Genomic DNA, 25062 nt, shown 5'->3' with positions numbered 1-25062 from the left:
CTACTCCCAATATTTTTCCACATTGTCCTCCATGACACAACACATAATAGTCCCTTATTATCTATTTTCCTGTCTATTGTAAAGACTTCCCCCCACCCCAAAAAAGGTCAAGAAAACCCCTAGCCTTCAAGTCTCAACTGAAATCTGGCCTTCTGAAGCCTCCCCAACTAGGAAAATATATAGTCCCATTGGTTGTCTACCAGTTAATTGTAATTCTTAGCCACAAGTCAGCTGAACCACCGTCTCTCAAACAGGCGAAGTTAAGCTCTATATTTGGCATATCTTGATATACTTTGTATAGTCTAGCTACAATGAGTTTGCCTATGCACGAAGATGGCTACCGGCGGGGGGGCGTCGTTACGTCCTACGTCATCACGTGCCGGGATGAGGGTGGGGCCCTCAAGGAAGATGGAATGGAATCCAGATGGGCGGGGGCAAGCAGGACGGGGCGGGGCTACGCTGGATCTGGGCGGGGCGGGGCCGGTGAGGGGTCGGGGGTGCTTGTGCTATTCAGCCGGTGCGCGCGGCGGCGGGAGGCAGCGGCTGGGGAGTCCCCTCGACGCTCTGTTCCGAGAGCGTGCCCCGGACCGCCAGCTCAGACCAGGGGCAGCCGTGTAGCCGAACGTAAGCTAGGAGCAGCCGGGACTGGTGGCTGGCCCCCGAGCTCCGCAGGCGGGAAGCACCCAGGATTTGGGAAGTCCCGGGAGCAACGCGGCGGCGCCTCCCTCACCCAAGGGGCCGCGGCTACGGTCACGGAGCGCGGCGGCACCGTGAGCGACCCAGGCCAGGATTCTAAATAGACGGCCCAGGTTCCTCCTCTGCCCGGGCCGCCTCACCTGCGGGCATTGCCGCGCCGCCTCCGCCGGTGTAGACGGCACCTGCGCCGCCTCGCTCGCGGGTCTCCGCCCCTTGCCCCCCCTTTCGGCGCCAGGCCCGGGCAGCTCACCTGGACTGGCGCGGGCTGCGGGAGCCTGCGGTAGCCGAGGCGCGGAGGCGCAGCGCCCACGCCACTGTCTGGAGAGGACGCAGGTGGAGCGGGCGCGGCTTCGCGGAACCCGGCGCCTGCCGCCGCCGTCGTCCCGGCAGACACCAGGTCCCGGGGACCCGGCCGCCAGTGCCCGGGGAGTAGCCGCCGCCGTCGGCTGGGCACCATGAACAGCAGCAGCGCCAACATCACCTACGCCAGTCGCAAGCGGCGGAAGCCGGTGCAGAAAACGTGAGTGTCCCGAGCGCGTCCTCATCGCGGGGGCTGGGCGCACAGGCACGCGGGTGCGGGAGGCAGCCCCACCCCGCCCCCAAATCCCTGCGATCCTGGGGATTAGGTTCATTCCCGGCACTGCCCGTGGAATCGAGGTTTGGAGGCCGGTCGGGAGACCGAGGACTTGAATTCTCGCGTTTTCAATGATTGCATTTTAAAAATTGTCCTTCCACCCATCCTCTTCTCCCGCACCGGTGCATACACACCCTCTCACATTTGTAACTTTGTTCTCTCTGATTTGGTCCTGATTTGTTGACAGCTCTGATCTGCCTTGGGCTAATGGATTAGTTAGTATAAACCTGTCTTGAAATCTCCTTCCACTTTTAATATCCGCATGCGTTAGGTTAGAGGACAGTCTTAATTCTCATTCTTGGTAGAGTTTGGTAGGGCGAGATGTTTTAAAGAGCTAAACACGTGCTGACTTTTACGAAGGGGCTGAGTGCCTCTAAAGGTACTTTTTGGTCCCCACCTACTGGCTTTCTGTTGCGCTCTTACTTACTTATTTGGCAGCAGTTTTGTAGCGCTCATCGTGACCATATCGGTAAAGTGGATAGACGTGGTAGCAGGTGGGAGTGGATGCAACGGACAGGATACGGTGGAGGATTTGTATTCTTCAGACATCTTTTTCGGAAGCTTGCTTATCACTTTTGGGGTGGCTTTAGAGTCTGTAACATAAAAGATTTAGAACTGCATTTGAGAGTGGTTTTCATTCTTAACATTTACCTCTAATTATTTTCCCCTTCCAAGTTTTGTTCTAATTGAGTGAGTACAAACTTGCTTTTGTCGTTGTCAGTTGATTTTGGTGGAATATTTGTGTGAGATGGCAAATACTTTATTTTCTTGTGTGTCAGAAAAAAGTATCCGTGCTGGAAACTTTTCCTGTTGTGTGGTGGTTGTATTCATGTGTTTGTTCCAATTTTTTTATTTCTAGTTTTATCTCTGAGTTACTTTACCTGCATGTTTTTCAAGTTTTCGTAAACAATTTTAAGAACTCTTAAACGTCTTCTCAGACCAAATCAGAAGTGTGCATTTTGCTTAGACTCCAACTGTCACTAATGGGAACCAGAAAAATAACACTTTAAGATTTACATTTAAAACCAGTTATTGGTTTAAAGTTTCATTCTAAAATTTTAGTTTCCTTTCAGAATTTCAGTTATCATAGTTCTTCAGAACTAGACTTGTGAATTGGCATTAACAGAGGATAATAATCTGTAAATAGACTGATTAAAATATGGAAGTTTTATGGTAGAGTGTGTTTTAAGGGAATGTTGTCAAACCAGCAGTTTTCTACCTTGGCAGTTTGAGACATCGGTTTATAATACTTTTAATTTTGTAGAATGATTTCTTATATTAAAGTATGTTTGTCTTATTTGACATTGTCCTTCATGGTTAAAGTTGGGAGGCATCACAAATGTCTGTTCTATGTGTTTATTAATGCAATAATATACTTAGCATCATATATAATAGGGACGTCATAGGTTTTATGTGTATAGTGAGAAAACAGGAAGCTTTCCCTGATGTGTTTTTAAGATACTGGGTTTCAGTTAGGGTGTTATAAAAGGACCTGGGTGGCTTTGTAAACAAAAACAAATGCCATAATTTTGTATTCATTATACAGTTTAACGTTTATGGATTTTAGTTACTTTGCGTAAAATGTACTTTTTATTAGATTATCCTAATATACTTTCTTAGTCTTTAATATGCTTGTATTAATTTCTTACAATATAACAAAAGTATTTTTCCCATTCACCCACATTTTATTTTGTTAGCATAGATGTTTATCAGATCTCTACCGAGCACCATATATTGCTTCTAATCATACAAATGCCTTAAATATCACCAGCTTCCTCTGTAAGAAAAGGCTAGTGCTGGTATTTTCTTTATCAAGTGAAAGTGTTTATATAAATTATTTTTACCTGAATGAAAAATTGTTAACTTTATAATGCAGTAAATCAAAGTTTATTTTAGAAATGAAGTCATTAAACTTGATATTAAATTTGAGTTTTAAAATTAAACTACTAGTCTGTGACCTAATGAGCCCTAAAACCTGCCAACATTGGGGAAAATAGATCTTGTTTTGAGCTGAAAATGCTATCCAGACCTACTTAACTTTGACCTCTTAAATGAGAGCCATTTTATGTTATTTACAGATAAAATATGCTGTAGCATAATTACAGGACTGTTTAAAAAGACAACTATTTAAATATAAATTTTATGGTATATGTTTATTTTATATTACATATATATATTATATATATATATATATTCCATAAAATTTTGGACTAAAGTAGTTGACAATTTTAACCTGAAGCTCTTTCAGTCTTGAGATGAATTTATTAAGAAAAATCAACCCCCCCTAGTGGCGGCTCTCACGTTGAAAATTATCTTTATTAGTAGGAAATACATTTTAAATGTGTTCAATTTAATCCCACTGAAGTATCTTGAACATAGTAGACTCTCGATAAATGTTTCCTTTCTTTTGGGAGTAATGAAAGTTGGGAAATTAAAGGCTCTGAAGCAACTTTACATCTAATTCATGTTCCTACTTTAAAGAAGAAAATATCAAAGATAACCTTCATTATAGAATCTACTTTAACTTTCCTTAGACTGTTGCCCCATACTTAGTAACCCTATTCAGAAAAAGAGAACAAATACTGTGTTTATTTTATTCTCTTTGGAAACGAAAGTGTTTGTTTATTTTGTCTCATGAAGATAGTCAAAAAGGCCATTATAGAATTAAATAGAATGTTTTTCCCTAGTGATAATTTTGGATATATTTTTGTATTTTTAAGGTTTTAATCATAAAGAATAAGTTGTAATGGATTTCAGCTTACCTATACATAGAAAGTTAGCACTGTATGTTGGCAAATAATAGGTGTTGAGAAAAGGGGATCTACACTTTAAAATGATACCAGCTGTAGTGGTGATTAAGCCATCATGAAGTGTCAGAACTGAAAGTCACTTCTGAGCCTTAGCTGATCCTTCTTTAAAATGCATACTGATAAAAACTTTTACTTCTATTAACGTATTAATAATAATATATAAAAGCATTTTCTGTCTTGCTATTCATTCTTTTTAAATGTCATGAATTTCATACATGTAATACTGAATTGTATTACTTACATAATATTCATTAAATGTTTTATATAAATTTATGGTGCTGTTTTTAAAATAGCATCTAAAATAAAAGAATGGGTATTTTCATTTACACAATTATTTCTCCATCATTTTTCTTTCAAATAGCTTGATTTAGGTAGCATACACATGGTAGTTATGGACACTTGCTTGTTAGGACTATGAAATGAAGTAAGTGAAAGTATTTAGTTATAGATGACACTAAATGGCAAAAAGAGGAAGCAGGTATAAATTGAAAGCACTGGATCTAAACTAAAAAATGAGGTCTAGTTTCTTCACTGTTATAGATCTGGGCAAGTTTCTCAACCAATAAAGCAGGACAGTCAGCACCTGTACTGCTACTCTCACAACTAAAACGGAACAAAAAATATATATAAACTGTGAAGACTGCTAAAGATATAAATGAAACAGAAACATAAATTCTATTCTTTTAGCTTACATTATCACAGAACAATCAATTCTCCCGTGAAACAGTAAGAGGCAGTATATGATTATGTTCTCAATTACGGCTACAGCTGAAATGTGCTACTTCACTGGTGAATAAATTTACATAGTACGTGCTTACTCATGTATTTAATTAAGACAGTTACTTAGAAGTAAATACCATACAAATCTTTTACAACAGTACCTTTCTACTTCCACGCTTCTTTTAAAATTGATATTTTGCTAGTGGCTTAACATAACAAAAAATGACTGTTTATTAGCACTTATTCTGATAAAAGCGTGCCCAGTTCTTTACATCATTTTCTTCATTTTTCTAATAGTACCAAAGAAAGGTAGTAGGATTTAAGTTTATACATAGGGAACTGAGATTCAAATTCAGAGTTGCTCAGGTAATGAAAAAGAGTTTGGATATTGGATCCCAGGTCTTTTGGCTTCAAAGCTTGTGTTCTTACTGACTTGCGTTCGTACTATCCAGGTGAACAGATTCAGTGATGCATGCAGTACAGCCATATCCTAGGGATTTTCACTGTTTCTGCTCGGATAGTGTTACAGCTGAAATAAATTGTCATTTCCCATACATAATTTGTACTTGCTTATCTCCATACTTGTGTTTTACGTCCTTTCATCTTAGAGTCTTTTCTCCTGTCTTACAGATTTGCTGCCTGCCACCCTTCCCCTTTGAAATGTTGTTTGTTTTTAAAGACGGCATAATACTCTGTTGTGCTAATATTCTGTAATTTATTTAACTGTTTTTGTTTTGGGAGGAAATTTTATGCCCAACCATTTAATACTTTAATATTTCAGAGAATACCCTTGGGACATGTAAATTTTTATGCAAATTCATTTTTTAAGGACAAAATTCCTGTAACGGAATTTTAGTATAGTAAAGTATGTGTTGTTTTAAGGTTGAACCAAATTGTACACTCCAAGAGGTAGTGTCAGATTAAGAAAAATTTGCTAATTACATTCCCATCATCAATCTGGGGATGTGACTATGTCCTTGCATTTTTGCTTAAAAAGTATTATTGTCACTTTCATAGGCAAAAGTGTGGTTGGTAATTAAAGTTATATGTTGGGATCATGGTTGTGTATAGGAGAAGCACTTACATTAGCAGATTTTCTACTTAGGTTGTCCTTTACATATTCGTTTGTTTTGTCTTACATTTTTCAGTCGTCTTTTAGTTTGTTCTTCTTACTTCTTTCTATTGAAATATTGTTTTAAAATGTATTCCTATTAAATAACACTGGCAGACTTCAAAAGTCAATTATATATGTGGCACATCTTAAGTATAGCATGTTAGACCTTATCTTTTGATGTCTTACTGTGGTAGTTAGGGATTTTAGCCCTCTCTTGCCTCTCCTTAACCTTTTTCACCTTCCCCCATCCTCCCAATATGTTTTATCACAATTTTAGATTACATACACATTAGCGTTGTATTATTTTTCACTGTATGGTGTTTACTGTTGAGCTAAGTAATATACTGTGATTACATTTTCCTTCCTGTTCTATGCTATTATTGATTTCTTGTCTACCATCTTCCTGTTTATTTGCGTCTGGGTTTAGCTGTCTCTTAGGTTCATTGGAGTCAGAGTTTGTGTTTCTGGCTCCTGCTTTTCTTGTTTTGGTGTGATTTTCTGGAAGAGAAGGGTAATTGCAGAAAGCTAGGTATTCTGCCGTCACGGAAACAGAAGTGTCTTGCCTGTATTTAAGACCTGATTTAGATGCCACATCTCCATGAACTCTTTTACAGCACCTGTGTTACTGAGCAATATATTATGCTTGATTTTGCCATGTTATAAAATATATTTCCTCCTAGTAGGAAAAAGAATGTCTTTAAAGATAAGACTATCATTTGGCTTTGAAGCTACGAGAGCTTCCCAGTATAGTACCATGCACATAGTACATATTTGAGATGTGCTAATTTAACAATTAACTACCACTTAAAATTTTTTTGGAATGTTTTAGTGATTCTGGTAAGGTAGATACATTTTATGTGGATTTAAGGGGAAATAAAAACGTGTATTTGCATAGAAGAAGGGGGAAAGGGAAACAATGAGTTTTTCAGGATTATGGAACTTATAGTGGTTTCTAGGCCATATTTCATTTTCCTGATTTTCCCTGCTAATGTCTTGTGCTAGAAACTATGCTGTTTATATTTCATCATCTCTCCTCAGGTATAGCAAACAAAAGGGAAAGGAAAGAACTCATCACAGTTATAGGGCAGCAGCAGGAGGGTGGCAGACGACTTCTGACTCATTAAAAGTGGCTTCCAGCCAGAATTCTCAGAAGTTTTTGTAGATGTTTTTGACTCATATAGGGAAATAAAATATCCAGCTGTGTTCAGCCTAATAGTGAAGTTGGGATCTATTTGTGCTATGTGTCCCCTCCATTATATTAAGTATGTAGTTTATGATTGTAAATATTTGAAATTTATATTCAGAGATAAATACGGATGCACTGAAGCTGGGGGAAGGAAATGAAGAATGAATGGGGTTAAGAGTTGGGCTTTATTGGGTGTAGGTAGTATGGTAGGGGGATTTTATTGAGGAATACTTCAGATTTCCTAGCTGTTGGATGGAGAGTAACACCATAGTTAGTGCTGAGAAGTGGGTGCCCAACTCCTGGGGAATGTGAATGGAAGGGCAGTCAGGTACAGGTACTGGAAATAAAGATAAACAAGTTATGGGTAAGTAGACCAAAGCAGTAAGAGTAGATTAAATCACCCTGAGGAAAAATCCGATAGAGCAAACTCAGTACTGTAAGAGGTAATCTCTTGTTAAAAAATGTCATTTTAATCTCATAGGATTGCTGAAACCATATCTTTGCATGTCATTTTGAGGTTTTATAACAAATATTATATAAAACAGTTATATTTATGATTAAACTTGTTTAATTTTTTCAGCGTTACTTCAAACACTGGCTACAAATGATGAACCTTATAGACATTTTTGATGGAGATCTTAAAAGACTTTCAAGATAGCATTCAAACTGGCATTGGGCATACTGTTGGGTCTGTTACCGCCATCAGTTAAGGCTTGCAGGGCTTCTAAACAGAAGCGTGGCATGCAGTCAGCTAGAGTCTTGATTTCATAACAATTTTGGTTACAGATTGGGACAAGATTTTTGAGGTAAAGGTTTCAAAAAATAATAAGTTGCTCCTTTGCCTGACCAACATCATACAGTCTATTTCAGGAGATGTTTGAACTCTAGAGCTCCCAAATCCAATCTTACAGGGATGTTTGTTTATATTTCAAACAGCCTTTTCCTTAAATAATGGTTAGCAGTGTCCTTTGGTATTGATTCGAAGACAATACAAAAGTAAAAATATTAGCATAATCCAAGTCAAGTGTAGTTAATGTAAGATTACTTTCTATTTTTAATTGTTCTGTATATCTTCAAGATGTATGGATAGATATTAAATATTTTCACAAAATCTGTACATTTCTCACAAAATCAGTGAAAAAGTGGGTCAAATGCATTACCTTTGTTAGCTTTAACAATCTGGCATTTTAAAAGCTTCAAATCCAGTACATTTGAATTGTTAAGTTCAGTGGGTACTTCTCAGCCCTGACCTTAATTCCTCTGTGTATTTGACTTTCTTCTATGACCTCCAAAATATTCTACCCTGGTTCTTTTCCTGTCTATCATTTCTCCTCTGTGTCTACACCTCTTCCATAGCCCTATACCTAAGTGTTGGTGTTACTGAGGTCTATCCTCAAGTCACTTTTTCCTTTTCTGGTACAGCTCTCATTAGGAAATGTAGTTGTTTTTCCAAGCTACAAATCGCAGAACCATTTGCAACCTCTCCTCACTCAATGGTTTCCTCTTCCTTACTTCCTATACCGAGTTAGTTTAGTTCAGTGAACATTTGAGTCTGGCTTAAATCTCTCTTCAAGCCAGTCCTTTCCTAACCTCACTGTCACTGCCTTTGGTCAGGTTGTAATCATTTCTTTTCTTGGCACTTTTGGTCAGCAAACATTAATTGAGAATCCACTCTGTGTCAAGCACTATGCTAGGCATTAAGGATACAAAAATGATTCAAGCTTATGTAGAAATAAGGGTGTTAGGCAAACAAGCATAAGCAATTAGGTTACTTGACAATGGAAATTTGCTCTCATATTAAATACTTTATAAGACACGTAGTAATACATTAGAAATGTAGACAATTTTGCATTATGAAAAGCAAGCCTCAGAAGCTAGTGTGAGGTTGAATATTGTAAAGAGCCAGCACAAGATAGGCAGCAGTACCACATGAAGGGATACCTTTATGTTACTATTGGTTTTCCCTATATCATAGCATCTTGCCTTGTTTCAGTGTTTGTGTTACTTTCTTCTCTCCAGTGTTTCATAATCATTACTGGAAAGCTACCAAGAGTGCAGGACTGGATTATATACACATTTTCTATTTATGTGAAGTTGTTTTTATGGAATATTCCTTAATGGAAGCATTGTATAAGGCATTTGTATAAGAAGTCAAATGGGGCAGAGTTGCTAATCCGTTGTGAGGTTGGTCAGGGAGGACTTCATGAAAGTGATGTACTTGAGCGGGGACTTGAACCGGATGGAACATAACAAGGAGGTTGTATGAAAGCACCAAACCACATGTTGTAACTGTAAGTAATTTCTTAGCTCTGGGGTAGAATAGACAAAAATGGCTTTGACTAGAATAAATGAAGCCAGAGGGGTAGATGAAGCTAGAAAGATCATGAAGGATTTTGCGTGCCAAGCTAAGGAACATGGACAGTTCAGAGCTACTGAAGGATTTTAATCAGAGGAGTGACATAGTCAGATTTATGTTTTAGAAAGAAGTTTCTGGCATCCCAGAATCCTAACTTCAGCGAACCCTGCCCTGCTTTCTGTATTCTCTATCACCAGAGTCAGCTTGGTAAAACACAGGCTAATCTTGTAAATCCCAGCTCAACACTTAAGAACAGATGCCTAAGTCCGATTTTCTACTGTTACTTTGCTATCTCCTCTATCTTGAACATTTTTGCATCAGACACCCACATGGCTCACTTTGTTTTACTCATGTCTGTGCTGAAACATCTCATCAGAGAGACATTCCTAGGCTGTCCAAACCAGCATCACCTCTGTCACCCCTTAGTTTCTTACTTTGCTTTATTTTTCTTCTTAGCACTCACCCGCCCTAAAAGTTGTATGTTTATTTGTTTATTTGTTTATTTCTCCATCCTCCACCTAGGATGTAAGCTCCATAACAACAGGAGCTTTTGTATATTTTGTTCACCTGTAAGTGTTCTGTACTGGGCACTTGATAGGTGTTCAATATTTGTTGAAAGAATGTGGCCCCAACCACCTTTCTTCATTTCTCTCTTTCTCCCTGTGTTTCTCCCTTCAGATGGGGGAATTCTCACAGTTCACCAATGCTTAGTTATGCCTCCTCCTGAAATCCTGTCCCTCCCTCAAGATCCATCTCAGATACCACCTTTTCTGTAAAATCTTTTTTCAAGCAGTTCCTGCTTCTGCTTAGCTCCCATAGCACTTTTTGAATATTTAGGAGAAAAGTGTTTACCTGGGCTGTCCAGGATGTGATGGATATAAATAAATACTTGTTAGCAGTTATTAATTAACCAGTAGAGAATTACACAATGAGGTACACAAGCATTATAGGCAAAGTTTGAAATTCAGTTGGTTAAGTGGAGAAATGCAGTAATTAGGTGTGACTCGAAATTTGTTTATAAAGGCAGTATCGTTAGGGGAAGATAGCTAGGGGAACCATCACCAATTTCTATTATATACACAGTTGTACAAACAATCTGGAGATGGTATCTGTCAATACATACACACACACACACACACACATACGCACATTATTTTACCGATGTATTACCTTTTTTGTAGAAATATTTACTTTTCATCTTCTTTCTGCCTAAAGTATTACTTCTCCACATACATCATTGAAAAGAAATTATCTAGAAATGTTTCGATTGGGTCATATTAATAGCACTATGCCCAGGCCAATTTCTCCTTTCTAAAAGCTGATATAATTCCATTTGAATTGTCAAAAATGTCTTTGTCATAAGAAAATGCTGGATAATGACTTTTCTGGCTAACAGGAAGGTATAGAGGTATAAGGTATAAATTAATTTGGTTTTCCAATTCAGCATGGGTATCTGATGATCCTTAAATTCACTTTAAGTGATTAATGTCTGCTGTGAAATCCTGGCTAGGGTCTTTGTGTGAAGTTGTTCCACTTCTCATTTCTGAACTCATGTTCCTCTTTGACCCATGAGTGTCTTTCTTCTCAGGTGAATATCATGCTAAATTGTTTAGGGTTTCATTGAAATTTCTAATTGAGACAAAAGCTATGAAAGCTAATAAGTAGGATTATTGTCTACATGTAAAAGCAAAAATTGCCAGTAATCACCATTAACCTCTAATATTTGCCAACAAGAAATGTAAATAGCAAAAGTCAAATTTATTCTTCTTTTAATATTTGAGGACCACATTAGATGGCTAGAGGACCATCTGCAGGTGCCAGAGGGGCTTTGGAACATTATCTCTAATGAGTTGAAAGTAAATAAATACAGGAAGCTGGTGATATGAAGATACATACTTTATTTAGGGTTGTCCCTGTTTATTGACAACATCAATGATGCTGAGATGCTTCCTGTGGAAGATAGCAAAAGGAGTATGGTTTTCATATAATTCATCACAAATATCTCTTTTTTTTTTTTTTTTTTTTTTACCAAACGATGGCTAATGCATTTGAGAGGGGGAAACAAATCCCAGTAGATCTGTTAATTGGGAATCACTATACTACAAATGCATGAAGTATAAGCAAACATTTTCCTATGATGAGTTCATAAGCTTTTTAATGAAATATTAGGAAGAATTTAACCCATTCCCTTGTTTTTCTTTTTTTTTTTTTTTTTTTTTTTTTTGAGACTGAGTCTGGCTCTGTCGCCCAGGCTGGAGTGCAGTGGCCAGATCTCAGCTCACTGCAAGCTCCGCCTCCCGGGTTTACGCCATTCTCCTGCCTCAGCCTCCAGAGTAGCTGGGACGACAGGCGCCCGCCACCTCGCCCGGCTAGTTTTTTGCATTTTTTAGTAGAGACGGGGTTTCACCGGGTTAGCCAGGATGGTCTCGATCTCCTGACCTTGTGATCCGCCCGTCTCAGCCTCCCAAAGTGCTGGGATTACAGGCTTGAGCCACCGTGCCCGGCTTCCCTTGTTTTTCTTAAGATGCGAAAGGAAGATTTTAGAAAGACTTATGTAAACTTTAAGTAGACTTTAAAAGTTTGTTGTGTTAGAGAAATATTTGAAATGTTATAATGCAATACAAATTTTTGCTTTATATTTTTTAAAGGATTTTTTATGATATTTTGTTTGTTTTTCAGAGTAAAGCCAATCCCGGCTGAAGGAATCAAGTCAAATCCTTCCAAGCGGCATAGAGACCGACTTAATACAGAGTTGGACCGTTTGGCTAGCCTGCTGCCTTTCCCACAAGATGTAATTAATAAGTTGGACAAACTTTCAGTTCTTAGGCTCAGTGTCAGTTACCTGAGAGCCAAGAGCTTCTTTGATGGTAAGACAGAAGGTTTAATTTGTCTATGATAACTTATAAAAAATACTTGTATTAAATATAGCTGTTTCTGTGTTAATAACTATAAAAATTAGCTATATTTGGAAAATTTATTGCTGTATAGTAAAACTTCAGTGGCAAAGCCAGATTTAGAAGTCTTTATTTATTTATTTATTTATTTATTTTGAGAGAGAGTCTCACTCTGTTGCCCAGGCTGGAGTGCAGTGGTGTGATCTCAGCTCGCTGCAATCTCTGCCTCCCAGGTTCACACACATTCTCCTGCCTCAGCCTCCCAAGTAGCTGGAACTACAGGTGCCCACCACCACACCCAGCTAATTTTTTGTATTTTTAGTGGAGATGGGGTTTCACCATTTTAGCCAGGATGGTCTCGATTTCCTGACTTCGTGATCTGCCCGCTCTGGCCTCCCAAAGTGCTGGAATTACAGGCGTGAGCCGTGCCCGGCTGCCAGATTTATGAGTCTTAAAATCAATTTTCCAGTTCTATTCACCCAACAGATGCAACCACTGAAATGATGCATGGTATCATTCTTTGAAAATCATGTATTTAGAAGTTACGCTCAAATTGATTATGTCCAATTCCAGTTTCCCTTCTACTTCAATATTTAAAAGTCTGTCTTTTAAAAATAGAAATAAAAAAAGGATAAAACACCATCTTGCTAGATTTTCTGTGTTTTCATAGATATCTCATTTTATTTATCCCTCCAAAGTTATGTATATTTCTAATCTTTTTTTTTTTTTTTTTTCTGAGGTGGACTTTCACTCTTGTTGCCCAGGCTGGAGTGCAATGGCACGATCTTGGCTCACTGCAACCTCCAACTCCCGGGTTCAAGCGATTCTCCTGCCTCAGCCTCCCGAGTAGCTGGGATTACAGGCACCCACCACCACGCCCGGCTAATTTTTTGTATTTTTATTAGAGACGGGGGTTCGCTCTGTTGGCTGGGCTGCTCTCAAACTCCTGACCTCAGGTGATCTGCCCATCTCAGCCTCCCAAAGTGCTGGGATTACAGGTGTAAGCCACTGTACCTGGCCTATTTCTAATCTTTTATATTAATTGTAGACTGACTGCAAGATACATAATTAAAACATGTTTTTCACTAGAAAGAATATTTGAAAGAGTCAATAGAATTTCATTCATTATCTGTTGTGTCACTGAAAACTGTCATTAACCAAACTAGGTAGCATCCCTATAGCTCAGTTTCCTCAGCAGTAAAGGTTAGGATTTTGAGCTAGGTGGCTGAATGATATTTGTTAGCTTTAAATTGCAATGGAAGTTTTTGTTTGCAAATGATGTTTCAGTGTATTTTCTCATGTAAAATTTATTTATGATTTCTCTTTTATCTGTCTAGAAGGCAGAAATAGATTTTTTTAAGGAAATGGTCTTTTTAAAATGTTGTATAATTTTACTAACCATAGCAAGTTAATGGTAAAATCTCAGTGGGCTATGTCAGTTAGTGCTTCTCATACATTAATGTGCTTACAAATCACATAGGAATCTTAAGATGCAGATTCTTGTTCAGTAGCTTTAGGTGTGTCCCTAGATTTTGCTTGTCTAACAAGCTTCGAGATTATGCTGATCCTGCTATTCTGGGTCACTAGGAAGTGCCTAGACAACATGTTTATTGATATTTGAATTGGTAATTTGTGTTTAGAATACTGCAACAGTTAATTTCCCTTTAGATTTATGTTTACATAATGTGATGTGTTTAGTCTGAGCATCTTTTTATTTATTTGCTTGCTTGCTTGCCTGCCTGTCTGTGTGTTCTTTCTTTTGGACAAAAGCGATTTAGTTTAACAGTTGTGGTCTGGGCAATATACAGATTTGAGGATAGTGATTTCAGGAAAGATTATGTATTTCAAAGTTTCATAGTACACAAATTTTCTCTGACCTATATAAAAAGCGTTTGAATTTTCAGTTGCCTCTATACCAAACCCTTCATCTTGGGAGAAGAGTTATGAAGTATTCAGTGATGTGTCTGTAAGTATGTGTTTATTAGCTGTAGTCATTTAGCTGATATAGTTGGAACTAGAACTCAGGTTTCTAGATTCCTTATGTTGTTTTTCCTGACCAAATAATACCTATATTTTTCTCTGGCAACCGTTGCATAGCAAAGCACTATGGATTTTTTCTTAGATCTGTGGTTCTTAAAAGTGTAGTACCCAGACAGGCAGCAACAGCATCACTTGGGAACTTGCTAGAAATGCTAATTATTGGGTCCAACCGTAGACCTATGTAATCTAAGGTGTAGGACCCTTGGTGGTAGGGCTAGATGCATGTTGAAGTTTAGGAGCCACTGCTGTAGATTGTAACTTCAGGCCTCCTCCCAGCTTCACGGATTGCTGTCCTAATCCCTAGCATTTACTCACATGCTGTGCTTAGTGCTTGACCATGTGGTGGCGTTCTATGATGTATAAGACGTGGTTGCCACCCTTAGAGACTCTGGAGTCTAGAAGCCAAGGAGGCATTATTCCCTGACTCTGATAAAGGTTTATTGACTTGAGTCATTTTACCTTTCCATTTCTTGTTCCTTTATAATGGAGAATCAAATTATATATGTTAAAAAGAAAAAAAATGTGTAGGTTTTTCTTCTGTTTAGAAGTAGTATGTGTGTATCTAGGCAGATACATACAAATGTGTGTATGAACACACATAAACAGATATATTTCTATATTTAATGTCTATATTATGTATGTGTGTTCATGTATATATACACACAAACACATACATGATTGGCTATGTGTCCTATTAGTCAATGCCTCCAGTAAAGGAGATCTCAGAGTCTATCTTATAAAGAATGCCATAGTTTAACACAGGGTTCATCATGAAATTGTTAAAAACTTTTTCTCAGTTCTTCATTAATGAGTTTGTCTATTTTTTATTCTGGTTGAGTGTATTTGACAGTAGGATCTTATTACCTATTTGCATGATTCCTTCATCAACTACGTTATCTTTAACGTTTCTTTTCAAACTGCATTGCGCATAAGAATTACCTAGAAAGTTTTGTAAAATGCAAATTCGAAGGCATGCCCCTGCTGATAACAAGTAAGTTCTATGTAAAACCCAAGAATCAGTATTTTAACAAGCATGTTACGGAGTCTGAGGCAGTGATTTAGCCTAGCCTTGATTATGCCCTAAACAAGTTAATTTTTTTTTCTTTGCCTTCAGAATGACAAATGCAAACATATAAAATTTAAAGAAGTCTGTAAATATTTTTGCTTGGATTTTAGTGGTGTACGTTCAGCCTAAGCAGTTTCTTAGATTGTTTGATACAGAAACATACAGTTAGATGGAAAATGAAAATTATCAGGTTTTTTTTTAATGCCCAAATTTCCTCCAGACTACCAGTGGTCTGGAAAGGCAATGCAACATTTCAGAGCACACAGAGAATGAAATTATAAGGGTAACCCTTATTAACTGAAAAAATGGTAGATGCAAACGAAGAGACTTGAAACAGGCTAACAATGATTAGGATTTTTGTGTGCAGTTGGACCCACTCTCCCACTATTAGGGAAACAGTATAGCGAAGCGAAGGGAAGCTCAAAGTGAATAACAGGATGCAAACAGGGGGTGTGTAAATTCCTGCGGAAAGAACAATATAAACGAGTAATCATACAATCTGGTTAGAAAGGAAACTCAAGTTTTACTGTAACAATAGATATTTTTCCAAGAAAATACATCTATTTATTGCAAGTTTAAATAATCCAACTTGGATGGATCTTCTTAAAGTTTGGAACCATGACTGTACTGCTGCTGCTGTCTGAAAAGCAACACTGAAGTTTTAAGTACTATGTTAATATTTATCCATTTCTAATTAATTAAAACATTTTAAAATATAATTTAAAAATACTTGAACAAGGCTTAGTAACTTTTCAGTTATTATAAAGTTGAAAATAGTTTATTTGACATGATTTAAGCATTACATTTAAATATATTATCTCTGAGATGGAGGGTATTTTAAAAATTTAAATAACTTAATGATTACAATCAATAGTAGTTTATTAATAGAGACTAGGATTTAGGTGGTTACAATCTAATCTTTGAAACTGGTTGATGTGAAGAGAAAGGATTGTTTCCTCCCATATTATGTCTCAGAATTGTTAAACAGTGTACACTGGGTTTGTTGACCAATCTAATCAGCATCATAATGTTTCATTCTTAATTTCAACATATATTTAATACAATTTTTAATGAGATTTCCTTACTATTTTTTTTTGAAATGCCCATTATTATGTAAATATTTTGTTCAAATTATTCTGTTTTTATACAGCTACCCCAAAATTAAGAATCTGGGAATGACTGCTCTCTCTTTTCTGTTTACATGCAAACACCTAATGAGCCTGACAAAATGGAGCTTAGGGATCTGAGTATCTGGTTTCAAAGTCTTGCATTTGCAGCTGTCATAGGGAATAGTATTCTTCTAGTTATTTTCAAAACAAGGTAATGTTAGGGAAAATCTAAGTCTTGAATCATTATACATGCTTAAAATAATCACCATTTTATAAAAATGTAGAATTATTTACATGTTAAAATATTTTACACTCATTAAGCCTAAAAATGCTGTGGGAAGAGAGGATGATAGTTATATTATGTGATGATCTAACATTTATTTGACCCCATTGTTTATCATGGATCTTTCTTGACTTTATTTTAAATTAAAAATTACAAGTGCTCTGTTCTTGGTCTTCCTTTTGCAGATGCTTTAACAGTTCATTCCCAGTTCATTAGGTTTTCGAAAGAGAGCTATTGTGTTTATTCATCTTCAGCTTGTGCATTTCTCCGAATTTCAGTTGTTTTGGTATCTCTCTGGACCGGAACATTATTCTTGAAAAACAAGTATATGTACATGTGTATATGCAAAGAATAAGCTTGAACAAGCAGTAAAAATGAATGTTTTATAAAATCTAATAGATTTGTATGTCTGCTTTTTCATTCATGAGAATTCTATAATTTCATCTGCTTTGCTATAATTTTAAAATTCGCGTATGTCAAGTAATTTACCAGTTTCAGTATCATAGTATCATAGCACATGTTATTTCTTAATTCTAGTACTATCCGAAATAGGTTTGCTTGCATAACAGTTTAGCACATTTGAAATCACCAAATAAAGTATTTGTTGAATTTGATTTGCCCATGGCATTATCCATCTTACATGGTGATTTAACTGTTGTCTTTTTTCCTAATTCACATTTTTAGAACATGAAACTCTTAATTACAATATTCATAATAACTTTCATAGGTAAAACTATATAAATCTCGGTTCTTTTACAATTTTAATTTAGGGACTTTATACAATAATTATAAATACAAAGAATAATAGTGCGTTCTTATTGAATGAATACACAAATCCTGGCTCTATTTAATATTGTGACCTCTTTGGTTCAGGAATTTAATCTCTCTTTTCCTCAGATACCCCAATTTAAAGTGTAAGATTTTTTGGATTATATGAATAAACCTAATATGATAGAACTTTATATACGATACTTTTATCTCTGCTTTTGTTTGCTTTGACAAGTATTTTGAAGAACACAGTGACAAATATCTGAGATTCAAACAATCTAAACTCATTGCATCATTTATTATGTATTTTGCTGCTTTCCTGTCTCTTTTAAATTTACTGATTTAATGGGTTTCTCTTTGATCATTACCTAGTCCTGCATGACTCTAGAATCCTTGCTTATTTGGCCATGAACAGGTCTAGTTAGTCATGAATTTTTTTCTTTTTAGGGAGACTACCATTGGGATAACATTAAAATCACCAACTTTCAGCAATTTTCCTTTTTTAGAAAATTTTCAAATACAGACATTTAAATTTCTGTAGTTAAATCTTAGGATATTTTGTGAGGGTTTGTGCTCTGGTTAATGGAAACGTACACCTTCATGTTATAGTGGTTTAGAAAATGTATTCACATATATTATTACATTAAAGTCTGTGAAGAAATATTTAGTTAGTAATATTTATGGATTATTTTTAAATCTTGCTCTTTGACAGCCTTTTGACTTTTTGATCAATGAATTTTAATGAGTAACTCAAATTCGTTTATTTGCTCATGGCTGGATATTTAGATTTTAGAGTCTTTATATCGTCAGAATAACATTTTAAGCCATGAAAGTGAATAAAATATTCCAGGGGGAGAGCATGTAGAATAAGAGAAAAAGTACGAAAGATAAGATGTTTTAAGGATGAGCAGGGGTGGTAAAAAGTGAAATCTGTGGAGTATGAAAATATGCTAAGGTGATAATGAGTTGACTTCAAGATACCTTCATTTGATGTGTTCTTAAATTGGAGAGCCAGAGAGAAAACTGTACATGAAAGTGTAAACATGAAATGAAAGTGTGTACAGAAAAATAGTAACACTAGAGAAGGTGATTTCTGTTCCTTGTTTGTCCATAGAGGCCAAAAAGCCATTCAGTTGTTAGTAGTGGGAGATTAAGAGGAAGACAAAATGTCTGGGCTCCATGGCTCATGCCTGTAATCTGAGCATTTTGAGAGGCCGAAGCAGGAGGACTGCTTGAATCCAGGAGTTCGAAAGCAGCCAGGACAACATAGTGAGACCTTGTCTCTACAAGAAATAAAAAATTAGCTGGGCTTGGTGGTGCACTTCTGTATCCCAGTTACTTGTAACGCTGAGGTGGGAAGATCTCTTGAGCCCAGGATGTCAAGGCTGCATTGAGCCGCGATCATGCCACTGATCTTCAGGAGTGAGACTGTCTCACACACACCCACAAAAGACAGAGACAAGTAGTCTAATGGGATTGGTTGACATAAAGAACCTTAATGAATTGTACATACTGAATTCTTCAGGTATTTTCCAGCCTGAAATTTTCCCACACAATTGTCATTTTTACAGAACGTTCTGTTGTCAGTTGGATTTTTTTATCGTGTCTAGTTTCTGTGTTATGGAGACATTTCATCTCTTTATCTCAGCATGGTAGAGGGAGATTGTGTTTTGTGATGAAAGCACTGACAGGCAGGAGCTGTGGATGCTAGTTCAATTAACTAATCTTGTGTTTTTTGATAATTTTAACCTCACTGTTCCACAGGGTCTTCATCTTCTCAGCATGTTTGATAATGATGCTTGCTTGCCCTGATGTGTTAGGTTTGTAGTAAATTAATCCTAAAAATGAGAGATCTGTGAAAAAAAATTTATAATTAAAATTGTTACTGTTATGGAAATCATAGTTATTTCCTGCAGAATCCTGATATTTCACTTATTTTAATGGAGAATTTTCTTTTCTTTTTTATAATATGTATAAGGGCCTTTACAGACCTGGTATTAATATCAATTGAGAATCCCTTTGTTTAGTTAATTTCATATTTTTGATTTAGATATGGAAATTTGTTAATAAACTGTTTTTCCCCTTTTTGATATAATACATAATAATTTACTTACATATACTGTTTTCTTTTATCGAAAGTGGCACATACTCAAATCTAGATGCTTGGAAAAGCTTGCTTTGGTGAGGATACAATATTTGGGCATTGTATGCTACTTGGTATAATGGGATACATGTCAAATTTTGTGTTATTGCGCTATGTCTTAGTCTTAAGTTAGAGGCTTCAGTTTTTGTGTTTGTAAAATTGTTATTATTTCCCGAAGACATTCACAATAGTAACTGTGCTTAACAGCATGGAATGATAATTTTAAGAAGTATGAGGGAATTCAATCCAGAACATACGGGAGTTATTTTCTAAATCCTGAGGTTCTAAGTCTCTGTTTCTCAAAGAGTGGCACCTCATTCTCAGCATCACTGGGGAATTTGTTACCTGTGCAAACTGTAGAGCCCTATCCTAGACCTAATGAATCAGAAATTCTAGAGATGTGGCTAAGCATTATATTTGAAGCCTTCCAGGTGATTCTAATGTCTGTGAAAGTTTAAGAATCACTGTTCTCACTGAGTGTTTACATTACACTACTAAAAATGCAATTTGAATACTACTCTTGTATATATGAAAAGCTAAGTGCAACTCATTCCCCACTGAAAAGGTCAATTAACTGCTCTTGTTGGTTCCATTAATGCAGAGATTTGTCTTATAGTTATAGAGGAATTGTATAAAACTGAGCGCGGACCAATGAGTAACTGGAAGAATGTATAATCTTCGGAAGTCAATTTTCATGTAAGAGTTTGGATAGAACAAACTTTTAAGGACTTTTTGAGATGGAAAATGGAATTTCCTAGATTTGCTAAAAAAGACAGTAACTCTAGTTTCTCAACCTGCAATCAATCATAAATATGTAAACTAACATTTACATTTAAAAAAACTGAATATTCTTCCATTCTACAATGATGATTAGAAATTTGTAGGCAGAAAAGCAGTAGTCTATCAGTATAATTAGAAGGTACTAGACTATGTAGACCTAATCTCTGTTTCCTAGGAATTTAGAATATAACATAGTTTTCTTTAGTTTCTTCCCTCCTTCCCTCAAAAGAATGCTTCTTTTACAAAAGAAGCAGTGTATTGGAGTGAAACATGTATGTTTTACCAGTAGGTATGTAGAAGAAGCTCCTTTTAGGTACACTTAATATATTATTTGGAAATATCCATGATACCAGACTAAACTAAACTGGGAGTGTTTCTTAAATTTAAGAAATACTGCATTACTTAACCCTTTCTAATTTATAAAAGTTTATGTGGTTGGTTGAATTTTATAAGTCATAGCATTGCTCTCCTTTATGTTTATGTCAATATGGAAATGGAATTGAATTTTCCCTGCCAAAGTAGTAAAGAGGATGGTAAATATTATGAAATATATTGAATTTATAGCAGCAGTTAGGGACTGTAAGTCTTGCTTTCCCTGGCAAGACTTTTATCCTGTCATCTATTTAAATGCAAACTATAATAACAAGATACAAAATACAGTTTACCACTATTCAGTATTCCTCATGAATTTTTTTTTCCTTGACCAATTCAAAGCATGTGATATGAAGGGATTTGGCTTTTAGGGAGCAGTGGAAATCTGAGCTTAGATGTCTAAGGAAGGAAAGTACCATATTAGGAAACATGGATATGATTAAATGCATGTGGGAATAAAACGAGTCATCTGCAGTATGGCCATTTGATAATGCTGTGATGTATTTGCACTCTAAATTCCATCATTTTTTAGATTAAATTCTTATTTGTATTGTATGACTCCTTCATAGATTTTTCAATGAGGAAATAGTGGAAATATTTTGGTGGTTTACTATCTTAACATTCTACTGAATGTTCAGAGTTTGATTCTCCCACTTTGGGAAGTGGTACATATCCTCACTGATGGGGAGGATTTTAACAAATGCCCATTATGGTACAGCAGCTACTTCCCAGCTGGTGACTTATTTTCAGATACGACATTTTGTTTCTATAGATTGTCGTAAATTTAATTCCAGTGGTGTAATGTTTAAAGTGTCATTATGCATATAATTTATGTAACAATTTACAGTTTTGAAGTATAGTTGACCCGTGAACAATGTATTAATAATAACATGAGCAGCCGATTAATGTGTATTTTGTATATGTATTATATACTGTATTCTTAAAGTAGGCTAAAAGAAAATGTTATTAAGAAAATCATAAGGAAGAGAAAATATATTTACTATTCATTAAGTGGAATGGATCATCATACAGGTCTTCATCCTCGTTGTCTTCATGTTGAGTAGGCTGAGGAGGGGTTGGTCTTGCTGGCTTGGGAGTGGCAGAAGCATGTCAGTGGACTTGCATAGTTCAAACCCATGTTGTTCCAGGGTCAGCTGTACTTTCAAATGTGTCGTATAGTTATCATAGCAATCCTATTAGATACTTATTACTGCTCTCCACTTAAAGCTGATAAAATACTCAGTTGCCTCCTCAGGGGCACTTTAATTGTAAGTTTCTCATCATGGTTTGAGGGTGTATAAACTCAGCATAGACTTCGTTACCTCTGTCCTTGATTGTCAGTGATTGATCTCAGGTATTACCCTGGTATTCTACATGTTATTTTAGTCTTCACAAGAATTTGTCTCAAGAGGTAGCATTGTCCTCATTTAAAGATGAGGAAACTAAAGGTCAAACATGGTTAGCATAGTGGGCAGTGGTTAATAATAGCTCACACACTGAGGTCTGGCTACCTGAGTTTTTGTCTAAGCTCTGCCGCTTAAATCTCTATGACCCTGGGAACATTTTCTCAACCTCCCTAAGTCTCAGCTTCCTAATATATTGAAAGAACAATATCAGTCTCATAGAACTATTATGAAGATTAAATAGGATATAATATGTGGAAAGTGCTAGGTGTACAGCGTGTGCCCAGTATCACATATGATTACTAAGTAAAGTCACTCCGATGGTAGGAAGCAGCTCTTGAGATAGTGTCTCAATGTCACTTTCTTACTCATTGCTTGCTTTCTAATCACCGCGAGAATTATATACCTGAAAATGAGTAGTGTTGATAGAGCTTCTAGTAATTTTAATAAGTTAGAGGTAGTAGGCATTAGAGCAAGAAATAGAAGAAAAACTTCATGGCCGGGCGCGGTGGCTCAAGCCTGTAATCCCAGCACTTTGGGAGGCCGAGACGGGCGAATCACGAGTTCAGGAGATCGAGACCATCCTGGCTAACACGGTGAAACCCCGTCTCTACTAAAATACAAAAAAAAAATTAGCCGGGCGAGGTGGCGGGCGCCTGTACTCCCAGCTACTCGGGAGGCTGAGGCAGGAGAATGGCGTGAACCCGGGAGGCGGGGCTTGCAGTGAGCTGAGATCTGGCCACTGCACTCCAGCCTGGGCAACAGAGCCAGACTCCGTCTCAAAAAAAAAAAAAAAAAAAAAACAAACAAACTTCATGCAGGGGTAGAAATTACATAGTTTAGGCTGAGAGGCCATGGCATAAAATTAGTTTCCTAAAAAAGCACAGCAGTGTTTTTTAAATGATTTTAAAAGTCCACCCTTCTCGGACTCATCTTTGCACAATATTTACTTAAATGATTTACCAATGATTAACCTTAAACACAAGAGCAACAGAAATATTTACATATTTGTTTTTGGTAGAAACCTCCAGTAATCATTCCCACAAATGAACTTGTCACTTTTCCTACTTATGTAGTAGTTACACATATTAAATATCATTCTTCCAGCATTTGGAATTATAAGCATTGTTGTTTAGAAAGAATTTGTTCTTTTTATTTTTTTCTCTACTTCAAGTTCCTGTAATACTTTAATTAAACCCTATTCTGGTACTTAGTATTTTTTGACATTGTTTTCTAGTTATTTCCACAGCTTATATGCCCTACTTAAAGACATGATCTGACTCTAGTGTCTAATTACATTGGCTAATACCCTCAGTGCAAGCCCAAGAACAAATTATAAATTACTCTGAGATGAATGGTCTCTCTCATTGCTTAGTCGTCTTCTCAGCGATCAAGTAGTTATCTCTTAATATTTATGTTTTTCTACTGCCAATGACTCTAGGTGGAAGTAATACCAATTGTGTTGATTAAATATTAATTTTAAGAGATTTCCAGCGATAATTTAGATATATAAAATCTGACACTGTTATTGTCCATTTTTAGTCTTATTTCATAATATAAGGGTTTGGTTTTGTTGTTTTCTTTTTAAAAGCAAGTATTACTGATGCTTGGTCTAACTCTTAAATTGTGCTTCATACCAGAGCTTTTAGAAAAGTAACAGAATATAGTTAACTCTGACATTGTATGGTTTTGTGCATTCAAGCAAATGTGGCCATTAGTAAGCAAGCAACAACATAACTTACAGAACAGAAAGGGAGAAAAGGCCATTCTCTCTTCTACCATTCTCTCTCTGTACAGATTAAACATTTCCTTTGGTCTTGATGAACTGTTAGGTCAGTTTGCCTCACTGTTTTTTGGCCTAAGGAAATCTGTTCTCTGGCCTTTTGAAGTTATGTTCAGAGACTGTGCTTTTGGCTGTTTCTTGCAAAGAGATATGTTTTAACTTCTGCAAAGGCGAGAACTTGGCATGAGATTCTGGTGTGACACGTTCACTGATGATTTACCAGAAAATACACTGCAAACATGAAAGACTGCAGACAGGTTTTATATGTGGTACTCTGCTCAAACTGAGAGGAAGTCTAGTTATTAGTAAATCTCCAGTTTTTTCACTGAGCTGGATGATTTAGTCACATAAACATACGGTGAAGTATGTCTTAAGAGGACTGCCAGAGTCAGTTTTATTTAATGGTTTCTCTTATTCAAATATCACAGGTTAAAAAAAGGTCAGAATACTTTTAGATACTTTAGAAAGTATCTAAAAGATTATACTTTATAACCAGGGAATCCATAAGCTCTGAGAAATATTTCTAGTAATTAAAGCTACTGTTTGTTGAACTACTATTGATCTGCTGTGTGTCAGAAACTTTACATATATTCTCATTACTCTTCACAACAGCCCTGCAAGATGTGCTTAAAAAATTTTTTTTAATTACCACCTCACATATTAGGAGACAGGCTCAAATAACTCCCACTTTTAGTAAATGTCAAAGGTAAGATTTGAGCCCAATTCTAACAGTTACCAATATCCACATGCTTTTAAGTGAGATAATATTTGAAAGTGCTTGGCGAAATGTTTAAGTAAGTGGTAGCTATTATTATTTCTATTCAGCTGTGCTTCCTCCCATACTATAAATATATACATAACACACACACACACACACACACACACACACAGAGTGAGGGAAAAAA

At 36.5% G+C, this 25062-nt stretch overlaps 1 protein-coding gene across 1 annotated transcript in view; it reads left to right on the top strand.

Annotated features, from left to right (window-relative positions):
• The first annotated feature begins 512 nt into the window (after positions 1-512).
• Positions 513-25062, top strand: part of AHR (aryl hydrocarbon receptor) — a 46775-nt gene continuing 22225 nt past the window's right edge. Inside the window, exons 1-2 of the mRNA XM_005550045.5 lie at positions 513-1216; positions 12196-12383. Coding sequence (XP_005550102.3) covers positions 1152-1216; positions 12196-12383 — 253 coding nt within the window. The 5' untranslated portion in view covers positions 513-1151. The remainder of the gene's footprint in view (positions 1217-12195; positions 12384-25062) is intronic.

The sequence above is a fragment of the Macaca fascicularis genome, chromosome 3, assembly GCF_037993035.2.
Source record: "Macaca fascicularis isolate 582-1 chromosome 3, T2T-MFA8v1.1".
NCBI classification, from domain to species: domain Eukaryota; kingdom Metazoa; phylum Chordata; class Mammalia; order Primates; family Cercopithecidae; genus Macaca; species Macaca fascicularis.
The sequence above is the reverse complement of the archived record's forward strand: the minus strand, read 5'-3'. Positions and strand labels throughout refer to the sequence as shown.